The sequence below is a fragment of the Acyrthosiphon pisum genome, chromosome A1 (assembly GCF_005508785.2).
Source record: "Acyrthosiphon pisum isolate AL4f chromosome A1, pea_aphid_22Mar2018_4r6ur, whole genome shotgun sequence".
Taxonomy (NCBI): Eukaryota; Metazoa; Arthropoda; class Insecta; order Hemiptera; family Aphididae; genus Acyrthosiphon; species Acyrthosiphon pisum.
This window is the reverse complement of record NC_042494.1, coordinates 130,298,669-130,313,931: the sequence shown is the minus strand read 5'-3', so window position 1 is coordinate 130,313,931 and position 15,263 is coordinate 130,298,669. Positions and strand designations below refer to the sequence as shown.

The 15,263-nt window shown below is 28.3% G+C and overlaps 1 protein-coding gene across 3 annotated transcripts; it reads left to right on the top strand.

Annotated features, from left to right (window-relative positions):
• Positions 1 to 1,483: 1,483 nt before the first annotated feature.
• Positions 1,484 to 8,259, top strand: LOC100166107 (helix-loop-helix protein 1). Of its 3 annotated transcripts, XM_029488330.1 has the most exons (4): positions 1,484 to 1,685; positions 5,353 to 5,499; positions 7,282 to 7,370; positions 7,500 to 8,259. In XM_029488330.1, the coding sequence occupies exons 3-4, from the start codon at positions 7,282 to 7,284 to the stop codon at positions 7,753 to 7,755; spliced, it is 345 nt and encodes a 114-aa protein (XP_029344190.1). In that variant the 5' UTR covers positions 1,484 to 1,685; positions 5,353 to 5,499; the 3' UTR covers positions 7,756 to 8,259. The 3 variants fall into 3 exon arrangements, with proteins under 3 accessions (XP_029344190.1, XP_001951616.2, XP_003246418.1); XM_001951581.5 differs by lacking the exon at positions 5,353 to 5,499 and having other exon boundaries at positions 1,602 to 1,685; XM_003246370.4 differs by lacking the exons at positions 1,484 to 1,685; positions 5,353 to 5,499 and adding an exon at positions 7,022 to 7,193.
• The last annotated feature ends 7,004 nt before the right edge of the window (positions 8,260 to 15,263 follow it).

The window sequence follows — 15,263 nt, the reverse complement described above, 5'->3', positions numbered from 1 at the left end:
ATTATATAATAGTGTTCATGATTTAATGTCACACAATAAAAAGAAAAAAAAATACCTGATTTTTGGCACGTAATTTTAGAAAAATATGTTATTTCTACAGTATAGTTATTTATCTTAATAGGTATTTAAACAATATTTGTAGATAAGCACAATTTGGAGGTTGGTTGGATAAAGGGGCATAGTTCTCTAATAAAAACTCTTTTCAGCTTCAAAGTGTTTACTAAAAATAAAATCATTTATATCATAACATAATAATTTTTAAAACATCATTTATAACGTGCAATTTTTAGAAAGATTGTAATTTTTGTAAATATGACTAAAACCTAACTGACTGCAACCAAACTACTACAGCTGTCGTACATAGAACATATTGATGTTATCCGTTACTATTTATAATTTTCATTAAACATGTATAAGATTGATTAAGAAAATGTCAGCGCGCTATATTATGTTGTTTTCTCTTACTGAACCACATTCTACATATTATACGTTCAGGATTCGAACGTTTGGTGATGTTAACTTTTATATTAAAGTGAGTTGACCTATTATCAAACTTAAAAACTTATGAAGTTCAGTGTGTTATTTGTGTTTGGTTTTTTTACAATATTTGTATGCAAGTTAAATAAATACCTACTATAAAATATATTAACATTTAAAAATACTCATTATATCATAGAAAAATGTATAAATATCGTACAAAAGTCAACACAATATGAATTCTGCAGATATTGTTTACTATGTCACACATGAGTCAGAGAGAGAAAACCAAACATAGTTCACTGATTATCCGTTATTAATAAAATATTACCTATTTTTATTCGTGGTGTTATCCTTTAGCTGTTGTTTTCTTTTTGATTTTAATTAGCATTATCTTTTTACCATTTTTATTATGAATGGTATTGTAATTTATTTTGTCGTAGATGGGTGTGTGGTGTGTAGTATACTAGCCTTCAGGGCAGGTTTGAGCAATAAGCAATAATAAGTAATAACACATATTATTATGTGTCAAAAAAAATTGACGTAAAATACTTAATGTAATAATTTGTGAAAAGTAAGCTGTCTCTAAGAGGGATTAACCATTAACCACCCCAGGGGTGCTGTTTTGGCATACATTTATAGAGCCGGGTCTATAAAAGTTGAATTTTCACGTAAGGAAGAGTTTTTCAAATTTAAATTAAATTTATAAATATTATTGAAATTTCATGTGGGTTCGTTTAATAGGTATTATGTATATACTATAGAGGGTGTACGTATAATTGTAAATCTTGTAAAACATGGAATAATTATTTCTATATTCCGAAAATGGTTTTTTTTTTATTTTTACTGAAAAAATTCACGCACATGAAGTTTTAAATTAAAATATAATCAATTTTTGAACCTTTAATAATAATAATAATAATAATAATAATAATAACAATAATATTTTGAACCTATCGTACAGGAAAACCCTGTTTGCGATAAAATTTGCATAATAAAAGGGATAATCCAAACTCCGCCCATGCGATGGGGACTGTAATGATTTCCAAAGGGCGTATCTGTTCTGATTGGCCAGTCGTAGTTCCGCATCTCCGGATGCTGGACAAAGTGTGATTTTCATGTGCATTCTTATATTCGCCTTTGACAGTTCAGTTTGACACAGCTGTTGGCGGTTCCGGATTTTCTTCTAGTCTCACTGGATACTGAAGGTAAGTTTGAAATACAATAACTGATTAACGTGTTGGTCATTTATATTTATCAATCAACAATAAGGCACTATATAGGCAGTAAGAGACGACGGCAGTCAGTCATATCATCGACCAGTAATAATAAATTATTTTAAAATATTATTAATCTGTAATGTGATAACTGATAAGTAATAATATTTTGTTAGTTATAAAATAAAATATGTATAAGAAAAAAATTATTTTTTCTTTTGGCGGCCTCCAGTATTTATATAAATTGGTAAATTGGCTCACCAACTACAAAGGTTGGACCACACCGATCTAGAATAAAAGATTCTAAATGATTCTAAAAATGTTCTGTTCAATAATTTTTAAGTAATAGTCTGGTTGCCAGGTAATAATAGTATTTTTATTTCACCTTATATCATTACCTAAATAATTACCGGTTTTAATATCGAAGTATATGATAAGATAAATTTGAGTTATTTTAAATTATTTGAATCTGTCATTTGTAACTCAATATTTTGTCAATACATTGTTAAAATTTTTTTTTGTTCTCTGTGACTCTTCGATTAAGTTTTATCGTTTATAAGTCAAACTGTCAAAGCATAATTTATTGTTTCATTAGTTATAATATAACGTATAAAATCCAATCACAAAGAATCACATAATTATTTTGAGTGACTTATATTATATAAAGAATATTCAATATTTATTACAGATAACTTTAAAACTTACAAAATAGCTACTTTTTCGATTAGTATTATAATTGCTATAGTTAAAATATTGTGGGTAGGTACCTACCTAAATTATTTTATGAAACTCATAGAATAGCATGATGAATAGTTGAATTGATTATTGTTTTAAAATATAAAACCAAGTAAGCTTTTATATTTCGAGTGAAGAAATTAATATAAGTATTGATTTTACAATTATATGTGTTATTACTTATTTCGTTTTATTTTTGTGTCTAAAGACCCTTTTTCTATAGTTGAAAAAAATGCTCTGATCATCAATTTCGATGCCAGTTTTTGGTAGCAAATTGGAGCTAGTTCATACTTTTAGGAGGTAAAAATAGAAAATTCTCAGTAGATTCTTTTTAAAATAATCGGGAGAAAATAATAGAAACATTTGTTAATGTTTTAAAAATAATATCAAGATAAGATTATCAAAAAAGTTAGATTGTCTTCGATTTTTTTAGTTTTTGTTTTGGATTTACGTTTAACTTCTTTTTGATTCCGGTAATAACTATACTATTAAAGTACCTAATAAAGAAACATGAATTACAATTTTAGGCTTTATGACCAAGTGAAATATTTTTTATCAACCATTAAAGATATAAATATAAAAAAAAATTCAAATTTTAAATGTCTATATAAAATTTGTCATTAAAAATTATAAAAACATATAAAAATTTACTTAGTAATATAGCCCCTGACAGACTTTTTTTTGATCGAATACAAAGATTTATAGTTAAATTCAAATTTGACACATAAGTTAGAGTTATCCAGATCCCCTACAAGGGGGGGGGGGCTGTTGGATCTAGAGTACTGGGGACCAGGACCGGCTATTTTAGGGGCCCAATGAAATGATTTTGTAAATTTGTAAATTTGTAAGGAATACTTATTTCATATTTAATAATATTTTATTTTATCATATAAATGTATATCATAATATATTATTAAGTAAAAATCGTGTATGGAGCACTCGTACGTATATCGCTTGTAATGGACTTTATTTTGTTAGATATTTTGTATAGGGCCTGTAAAAACATTTAATACAGACCCCCAAAATTTGATAGGGGAGGGCTTGTAGTTACCTACTCAAACTCAATGAAGAGGTATAGGCATTACCTAGTTTTTCCTTTTTATTTATTCGATTTCATCGCATACTTAAATCAATATATAACAATTCATGCTTAAAAAGTAACTGATGGTCAATTTTGATTAATCTTATGTTGTAATGTGCTTTTAAATTAATTTTGTTAGCATTTTCACAAGGTGACACAAGTTTAAATCGGAAGCATGTTATTCCTATAACTTTACAATAGCCATAAAAAAAACCTAGTCTGTTATAGTCCCTACCCAATCATATTTCCAGATGATTACATAAATTATAATTGAGACGATGCACCCGATTACTTTCAAATCTAGGTAGTTGGTGTTTATACTCAATTTTTTTCGGGGAGTTCCAAGATCGTAGTTGGAATTTTATCGTGTATAATTCGATAATAGATTATTAGATAAATTGATTTTCGCAATAGGTATACCGTATACATAAAAGTAATTACATTTTGAAAGCTTTTAAATATGGAATATTATCATATATTATTTTAAAAGTATTTTTGACAGTCGTGGATCAGGAAATCTAAAATAAGGAATGATAAGGAGGGGACTACATTTTTCTGTTTATAATTTATCGACTTTTTTCTCATCCAGATAAGATTTGATAATACAATATCAAAATTATATTGTTTTTAAATTTTTGGATATTAAGTTAGTGTTGACCATTCTTAACTGAACCAGGGCTGTATTAGTTAGGCGAGCTACCGAGAAAATCTCGATGGGCCGCTTAAAGTTTGGGCTGGTCGTGGGAGTGTGAGTGTGAGTGAAAACAAATTCATGTTCAAAATACGATTGGCAACCTATAAGTTCGTAATAATTATAGGCGTAATTTTGGTCTACCGAATATGGGCCTCTTAGAAGTGAAAATCTCGATGAACTGATACATACTAATCCGGCCCTGAACTGAACCAGAAAAAAACAGCTTCGCTTGCAAGCTAATATTTTTGTAGATGGGTCGAACAGAGTAGATTACAATATGAAACGTGATGAATAAACATAATTGAAAAATAAAAAAATTTCAAATAGATTTTTCAAAATATTATGGATAAATTTAAAAGTGATATATTAAAAATATTCAACAATAATAATACAAATTTATGAAATTGTATTTATGGTTATTTTTTCTTTCTTCTTCAAGCATCGTGTTATTGAAATGGGAATCCTGTATAGGCCGCATAGGTTTAGGTGCTTTCGTAGTTAACGAAAATATTCTTGCCAGGACAACGAAAATTTGTTTTGAGAAATTATCTTATATTAATATATCAATGTAGATATGTATTGGAGGCAATTTGAGGTGTTAAACCTGCAAGGTAACTTGAAGGCCAAGGCGTCTGATATGGGATGGTGGTCAAGTATATATGGTAGTTTTTCCCCTAATCCCTGGGACTTTTTTTCTATACCTATTACCTACAGTTTTCACTGTTTATATTATTGTTTCTAGTCAAATAGGCCAGTAGTCATGAAATCACAATAATAGTATAATATATAATTAAAATATAGTATTTCAAATCAATACCTAATCAATTTACTAATAATTTTCTAATGGCTTGTATAAAAGTACTTGAATAGTGAATACTAGACAAGTTGAAACAGACGATGAGAAATGCATGTAGGTAGGTATACCTAATACTAGTACTTATGTTATTATCAATTACATATTATGTATACGCCTGCAGATTTTTCGCTAAAACTGAATATAATATAAAGTCGCCTGTATAGAATATAATATGTAAATTAAAAATTATTGTTGGTACATATTAATAATGTATTATATTATATATGATGTGACTATTGCGGTTATTGTTATTGGTATTGTTCTCGGTGAACGGCTATAACGTGGAATCAAGTCATCCCGACAAAGCATTATACATATTTTATCATCCAATAAAAACAGTAGTTGTTGTTGTTTGGCACGTGTCCGGCCGGTGGTTGTCTTCCCGGGGGAGTTGGCGGAACGCCGGAAACGTGTCGACGTGTCGTCGCCAATATCCGAAGTAAAAAAAAATACATATCTATATACATAGTTAAACCTCCTCCTTGTAGACACACACACACACACATATACACGTCATCAATATAACATTAGTATCTGCAGTGTTATAATCGGAATCATCATCACGTTCTAGAGAAGTGAGTGTTAAATTATTCACAGAAGTTATAATATGAAAAAACTCAAAAATCGATAGTGCACATAACGCACACACATATTATATAATACCTATGTAATATTTATTTGTTTCTCTTATATATATTCAATTACAATAAATATTATTCGGGGTTATGCATTTAAATCACCCAACTTTATAAAATATTTTAGATTCTGAAGGGAGCAAAGGGGTAAAACGCCAATTTCAAAACACATAGCTAGTATTTTTGTTTTTTGAAAACAATGTTTGCCTGAGTTGAAAACTCTATAATTAAAATTTAAAAATATTAAGTTTAATTCATTTCTGAAAACTTTACGCTACAAGTAGGTATATGGACCAATCTGTAATATAACAATAAATTATTATTAATTAAGATAAGACTAAACAACAAAATTACTCATAAATGGACTATGATTAATTTCACAAAATAGTTTTTTCTATAATAAAATTGTATTTATTTTAACGAGGATGATAAAACAATAATTATATTGATAATTAATAATATCTTTATATTTATTTGAAATCTATACATTTTAAATTATAGATGTAATCTTAATAAACTTTAGTGATCACGATTAACCACCTAGTTATAATGTCAAAACTTGATTGTATATACACTTAACGCGTAAGTTTTCTCAATAATTTCAGTAAATTTTTTTCCACACCAATATTTGTGGTTTCAACCAAATTATTTTGCGTGAATTGATGTTAGTCTTTCTAGAGATTATTCTCGTAAATTATAATTATAGTTATTACTTTCAAATAGGTATATCTACCTATATGAAGAATTTGAGCACCCGTGATCCATTCAACTATTTTATTAAACTTAAATAATAATTATATTCCATACATATACAATACGTATAATTTATGTAAATTATAATTTATAAATATAGATAAGTCTTTAACCTTTAAATGGTTAGGTATATTATATATATATACCTAACACAAAGTATAGATTACAATTAATAAAAGCCGGATTTTCCATAAAGATTAAATTTTAACATTTTTTACTATGCCTACATAAAATACCTACGTTTAGGTAGCATGTGTAATATAATATTTATACAATTATACAGTGTACGATATTATATGCATTTAAGTTGTGTACATATATATATGCAACTGTATAACTCATACAGAACAGTTATCTTATTTTATAATACCTTTGAAAAAATAGTCAATAATTAAATTATAAGTAAATTGCAAATATATGATGTAGATTATATAACTTATTATTATTCCTGAAGCAATCATTATATTATTATATTTAGATAATTCATGTAGTTACAATAATTATGATCGAACTACATATAATTAACTACTGACGTACAAAATATATATTCACATTAATCGTTTATTTTGCTTCTAGTTACATTTTAAGCAATCGAAAATAGCAGTACTAGTATAACATATTGTTTAAATGTGAAACGCGTATTTGTGTGTACATAGAGTTATTCATCCATATTTGAATCATAATAATAAACTATAATAGTATATTATACGACATTTGTCCACGATTACATACAATTTATTTTTTGGTTATTTAAATTGATAATAATAACCGCAACATAGCAATTCAATTTCGAATTAGAATTAATTATATTGTTTTGTTGTTTGTATATTTAGATGGATTTTTTACCTTGCGGTATGTACTCAATGGCGGATTCGACGCTCCCAGACTCCGTGGACGGACACGGTTCACTTACGAAAAAAAGGTCAGTAGGTACCCATAATAATACACGACTTATAATTTACTATATAAAGCAAAATAAAACAAATTTTCGGTGATAAAAAAGAAAATCGAAATATGTCAATAACCGTCGTAAAAATCGATGATTTTCTAGCCGCGAAAAAAGTACGGTGACGGGAATGGCCACCTTGACTAGGGAAGAACGGCGGAGAAGACGGCGGGCCACCCAAAAATACAGAATGGCTCATGCTACACGCGAGCGAGTTAGAGTCGAGGCGTTCAACGTGGCATTCGGTGAATTGCGGAAACTTTTGCCCACGATACCGCCCGACAAGAAATTGTCGAAAATCGAAATATTGAGGCTCGCCATATGTTACATAATGTATTTAAATCAATTTTTGGAAACGTAAATTGTTGATGATCGGACGCTCTTTGATCTAGAATTAGATTTACATTATAATCTATATTATAATATAGGCACTGTAAATGGTATTAGGTATAAAGTATAAATCTCCCAGAATTGAATACAAAGTATCATATTAATATTATAATTTATACCTAGTTGATAGAGTGATTTGATATGGTTATTTAATTATCATCTTCCAACAGTTACAACACGAGTAGGTTCTATATTTGTAATTATCAATAATATTAATTAAATTTAATACAATTAAAAAAATATATGATGTTATTATATTATGGTGTTTAATTTTGACAAAAAAAATATTCTTTCAAAATTTTCATATTTTACTCATTTCATCGAAGATATTATTATTATTATATTGTATAATACAGTAATACACTAATATGATTGTGCTTAAACTTTATCGTTGACTTTGGCTCTTTATTCCACAATGTCATCAACACATTTTTTTGGTGATAATATTATATAATTTGTTCATTATAATTCTTTTGTATATTATAGTTTATAATACATTTGTTTCATTATTCAAATCTATTATAATCGATTTTTTATTGTAATATATACCTATTTATTTCTATATAAATATGTAAATTATTAGAATTAATTCTTAAAAAAAAAATAGGTACGTACTATAATATTATAGTTTGTAAATAAATTGCTATCATAGGCGTGCCCGGTCAATGGCCAGACATGAATTTATTTAGACTCAAAACTAATTTTTAGAATATTTTTTTATTTATTTATTGGAGGCACTGATTTTATACAAGGATGAAGGAATCCCAAAAAATTACTGTTGGAAAGATTTGCGAAATGGTTCGAAACCCACCATGATTATAATGGATCGAAATTCGAAGACAGTTCCACTACTCACATAGTCACTTAGCTATAGTATGATATTATGATAATTACCTAAGCTTAAAACTAATAATACATAATATTATGTTTTTATCAAACGTATAGGCTGAATAAGTGCAATATGATTAATATTGTTGTTAATAATAAATAATAATTAATATATAGGCACGGACTTAAAATAATATGACTTAATGATAAGCATAGTTGTTTTAATACAAACATTTATCTACTTTATAATTTAACATGATATCATTCCCAGACAGCAATTTTTTGCTTAATAATATTATTATAACATTATAATCACGAATAATATTAGTATAACGTTATTATAACACTATTATAATATTATTGTTACAAAATGCTGTCTGGGATTTATTATATACAGAATAAGAAATAAGAATCTTTACTATAATTTTCATTCCATGTAAATATAAATCGAACTTATATATTATTATTATTATTATTATTATATACATATAATATGTATAATTAAATAATATATTATGTATGTAAAAGCTTTATATTATATTATATTAAATAAATATTTTATTAATTATTACTATTATTGAGCGCGTTCAAATAAGTAACATTAGTACAATACCATTACATTTGACATTGTAATAATAAACCCATTATATTAAAATATCGTAATAGCCAATAACAGTCAAAAACTTAATCATATTACATTTTTTTTTTTTTTTTACTGTTTATATTTTAGGCCAAACAAATCGTATTTCTTACTTGACGAATATTTTTGATGTTATTATAGGTATATACCTAAAAAAGTTAAGAAACTATACTTTTAATAATAACTAATAAGTTATTTTGCATTTTTTCATATTATATTATATCCATATACACGTTTATTATATTCATGTTTACAATTTAGTATCAAATTGATATTTTATGCGATTTGTTTGAGCATAATTATACTTGATATTATGCAAATTGAAATCATCCATAACCTAAACTTAAATATTATTCCATAAAGTATTATTGCATATTATGCACGCACATTATAATATGCGTCCATGTATCCGCACGTAACTACGTAAGTATTGCGACACGCATTCGTAAACTTAGTAACAATATAATATATATATATATATTACCTATATTGTATGAGTATAATTATGATTCCATTATTATCCAAATTTCTGTTCGACTTTACTTCGTTTATAAGCCATCTAGCTTTCTCGAGACAATAATATACTGTAGTACCTAATATTATAGTATTAGTCTCATTAATTTATTTTACCTTACAAAATTATCTCATCGCTTATATATAATATATTATATCTCCGGATTTTTTAGGGTAAACAATTTGTTTCTATTACTCTGTATAAATGCAATTGTCGAGTGTAATGCGCTTTTGTGAAATGCTAATAATAATAAAAAAAATAAAAAACGCAAGGAAAAAACGTATTTACAATCCGACGAACCCCAACCCATTATACGAACAGGTCGTCTTATATTTATTTCGATAAAACGTTCGGCGGGAGTCGTATAGTACAATAATATTATATTATATACTCGTATATTGGATAAATAAAGTTAAATCGCGAGGGGCAGTCTGCCGCGACCGTCGGACCGTCAAATGCAATCGGTCTCGGATGATCAGTTACCTATATGCGTAAAATGATTACATGGGTACTATATGTCTATATGTATATGTATTAAGTAATGTGTAAAATACAATTCGACACTCTTCTGCTTATTATTATATAGGTATGTACGTATTATTATACAATGACGTCCGACGGGTCGTATTGCACAGCACGTGTCGTATATAAAAGAATATAAGTGGTGTGATTCAATTAACGTATAACTATAATGTAAGACATACTCATTATTTCAGAAAACAACGTTTTTGAAAGTATTTCTTTTACACGATTTTAGGTCGTTGAAAACAGCATTTTTTGGAAAAAAAATTCTATTTTTTATCGTTATCTTTTTAAAGTTGTTTACTCTTTTGAATGACAATACATTTTAATTTCATATTCCAAAACCTTATGTTATTCGAAGTATATTTTCATCTATAAAAAAGGTGGGTAAGTGGATGTCGCTCCGCTGTACAGTAGGTTACAAGTGGGTCACTGTATAATGGATAGTATTAAATTTGAATTCAATGATATAATATCACTGTATAAGAAAAACGATTCTGAGCGGAGACGGTTTGTCAGTCTAGGTATTAGACATACCTATTATAAGTATACTTATCTATAGTATTAAAAAAAAAATTGACCTATAATAGGTATTAATAATAAATTCCAAATTAATCATATCACAATATCCATCAAGTAACGCGTTATACATCAACAACAAACCGTGGTACTATCATAGATTATAGATATATAATAGTATACTTTAGAAGTTTCAAGTACCCACAAATAATATTATACATTCATTACAATCACAACAAAATAACTAAAATAGTTATTCCAGGTTTTTTAATATGTAATTTCGTCCAAATTTGAACTTAAAATCACTATAAAAATAAACTGTGCTTATGTATTTCTTAGAATTTTTGGTAACAGAATTAAATATTTACGTGGAATCTTGTTTTAAATTTTCAATCCTTAGATATAAAAGTTGAACATTTTATACATTTTTAACTACAAACTAATTATTCAATTTTAAATTTGATAAATTTTGTCAAGATTTTAACTTCAAATGCTTATAAAAAAAAATTGTGTTATGTATTTTTAATATTTTTCAACTGCTATTGTAACAATGTATCAGGAGCCCTGTATTAATTTTTTACACTTTTTGGCCCAATAGATAAAACTTTATTGATATTTATAGAAAAAAAAAACTAAAAAAATTGAAAACTTACAAGTTCCGTAAACAGCTCAAAAAGAGTCAAATTATTTTTCGAGTGAATACCAAATGTTGTAAGAATATGAATTTCAAACGCTCATAAAAATTGAATTTGAGTTTCTTATAGACATGTTTTTTTTGATAAAGGTAGATTATCCTATAAGGAATCTTGTATTACATTCTAAAATCTTAGTTCTAAAAAGAAAAATTTTTACGAATTATAAAATCAACATAATTAGGTAATTTTCATGATTTTTTCATATTTTGTCAATTTTTGAACTTTAAATGCTAATAAAAAAAAAACTGTGACTAAGGATTTTTAATATTTTTCAAATGTCATTGTAACAATATAGTAGGAGCCTTGTATTAAATTTTCAAATATTTTTACTCAACAAATAAAGTTTTATTGACATTCATAGAAAAAAAAAACTAATTAAATTGGAAACTGAAATTGTCCGTAAACAGCTCAAAACTCCACTCCGCTCGTCTACATTTTTAATATTTATAAGTTATAACTCATAAAATAGTCGTCCAAGATTCGATTTTTATACCTCGAAAACACCAAAAAATATTCTATTTTGGAATAAGGAATTAAAAGTGTACGTACCTAGTCATAAAAAATTATAACGATAAAAAAATATCGGTGTTCTCTGAAATAATGAATGCGTCTTACGTTAAATGGATCACCCAGTATTATATTATATACTGTTGAAGTAGGTAAGTACTTTCGGACTTTTTCGAATCGCAATTTGTTTTTATCACCGGCGAACGTAATAATATATACGAAGCGTCTACCGTCGTTATTATTGATATTATAAGTGCCATAGCCGGCGTGGCGGCGGTCCCGTCTGCGGATTCGAGCTCGGGCTCCGCGCGTAATGGAATTCGGTCGTCGCACACCTGAGGCCGGTTCCGCCGGGCCCGCAGCTGCAGCCGCCCCCCGCCGATCCTGTATTTTAAAGTTGTCGCCGGATCGATGGTTAACGAGTGTGTGCAGACACGACCGTGAAAAGTTTATATTATATTATTTAAGACGATGTCGGCTCACTGTTGTCTGTTTGTCACTATATCTCTATCTCTCTCTCTGCAGACATGGAAAATGTGTGTTTAACGGAAATCGTTGTTTTAAATAATAGGCAGGGAGCTTTAATAATATTAGAGTGAATCGACCCGATAATCAAACTAAAGTTTAAAACATTTTTTTGTATTTGTGCGTTGGATTTTTTACGATATTTCAATTTGTATGCAAGTCGTGAGTACTTATAGGTGTATATTGTAATTTAAAAACGTTCATACATATTATTATAGCATAAATAAAAATAAAATTCGTTTGCGAATTAGTTTTTGGTCGTTGCAACATTGCAATTTATTGTACTGATTAGTTTTTATTACAAAGTAATATTATCTAAGTTACAGCTACCATAGGGGATTCGGTGATTTACCTTATCCTCGAATAAATAGAACCATTTTTTGTTTGCATATTTAATAGATTTAAGAGAATCTTGTTAATATTGTTGATATAAGGAAATCAAAAATCAGAATGCTTATACCACTGAATAATACAATGCAACTATTTATATGATCTAAGTTGCCATCTACAATAGGTATGGTAGGTACAACTCGCAGGGTGGGCCACGGCCCACCTGGCCCACCCCGTGCACACGCCTATGGGTTTGCCAGTTTCAAAAAAAAGTCATTGGGGGATATGAAACCCAATCCCCCACCCTCGTAATTAGGCCACTGGTTCACAGATCGCTGAACGATTTTTTAAATTTCCCTAGTATTTTGGGGAGGGCAGTAGCCCCCACATCCCCCTGGCTACGCCACTCTAAGTGTGTTTAGTCTTATATATTATATCATGTTTATTATATAGCTTTTAGTCATTTCTTTTTTTACAATATAACAACAATAAATTGTGACCGAAATGCCGAGGAGAACTAATAATTATATACGAACCGGCAATGGTGCATTAAAATAAAATGTTCCCATTTTCGCGCGATCAGTCTAAACTAAATTAACTATAATATAATATAATATATATATATATATATTAACTACAGCGGGTGTGATGGGGTGAGTGCGCGAAAAACGAATGGACCAGCGTGCGCAACACAAACGTGTGAACAACCGCGAGGGGGTGCGAAAGCGATCAAATCCCCGAGGAGGACACTGCACGTACGCGGCTCGTACAAAGTATATAACGTATATAATACGTGCGTATATATATGGTAGGTGTACGCGTTATTACATTATATCATATTATATACATACATACAGTCGCCCGGCAGCTCGGCAGTGGTGTATATATAGTTATTACACGGATCGGCAGGCCTTTTAGAAACCGAATTGGATTAGAAAAACGGATCCGGCTTGTATTTCAATGATTCGATTACAGCAGTACTAGTATATATATATACATGTTGTACCGGGTCGTACGTACATGCAGGAGTTGCTTATACGGTCGGCAATCGCTTCGCAAGTGCGCAGTCGTTCGTATGATGGGTAGCTAATTATTATGTAATGTATTAGTAGGTACACATTATAATATATTATGTGTGAGCAGGGGACTGCAATATTGCAGTGAACCGACTGAATTATTTTCTATAATATTATAATATATAGGGTTATATTAACTCCCACTGGCTGTAAAGTGTATATTATAATATCTTATATCATAGTCGCTTTACGTGGTATTATAATGAAGAATCGAATGTGTGTATGTATAGTAACAATAGTGCATTATAGTTACAATTTTCACATGTCATAAACTAATTTTATAATATCGTTTTGTGCTTATTAGTAATACGAATATAATATCAAATGAAACTAATTAAATTACTTATCGAAACATTTATTTGTGCGACTAAAATTTATATATATATATCAATATAATTTTCAATAGAGATTTGTTTTTGTTTTAACTTATGATTGTGGAATTATAAACTTTACTTTTAAAAGGTAATTTATTATAATTTTTAATACCTACCTATCAGTATTTTATTCATATAATATAATAATTAATAATAAATTACGCAGTAATAGGTAGGCACATATTATAGAATATAAATTATACTTTATTTTTTAATGTACAAGAACGACCTCAAATGTTCGGACCTATTATGCGCAGTAAAACATGTGCAATGCTCATGTCCAATTTCCTTCATCCTGGACCATATTATGAATAAATTAATGATGGATGTCTACGTTTAACAGTCTACGTTGGTCCAAACAATCCACCGCCACGTCGAGTTTGATCGAACTATTTGACGCCATCAAACCCATTGATGCACGGTAATTCTTGATTTCAACTTTAAACGACATCATAGCAATATTTGGCATCGAATAGTGAATATTTGTCAGAGGACCAACGGAACTATAGATTTCCACGTACTGCAGCAGTCCAGCTATGTATTTTGCATCGTTGAAATTATCGATCTCCACTTCAAACGCCATAACTTCAATATGTCAAGTAGAAATATCCAATAAATAAATTTTTGTTTCTATTGTTTATATAGGTACAATACAATTTATAATACCTAATATGTAATTACTTATCAGATTTACAGTAAATATTATTTATTTATTCTATTTAAAGTCAAAAAAATCAATTTTCTACTTGTCACAATTTTTAATTTTATACAATAACACTCGATAAAAAAACACAACGATGATGTAAAATTATAGTAATAATACAAGTTGAACAATGCAATTTTTTTTTAAATTTAATATTACAAAATATAAAGACAATTTTAAAAAGGTGGGCAAATGATAAATGCCAAATATCAAATGCATTTGAAAATTATACCAACTAAAGAAGAT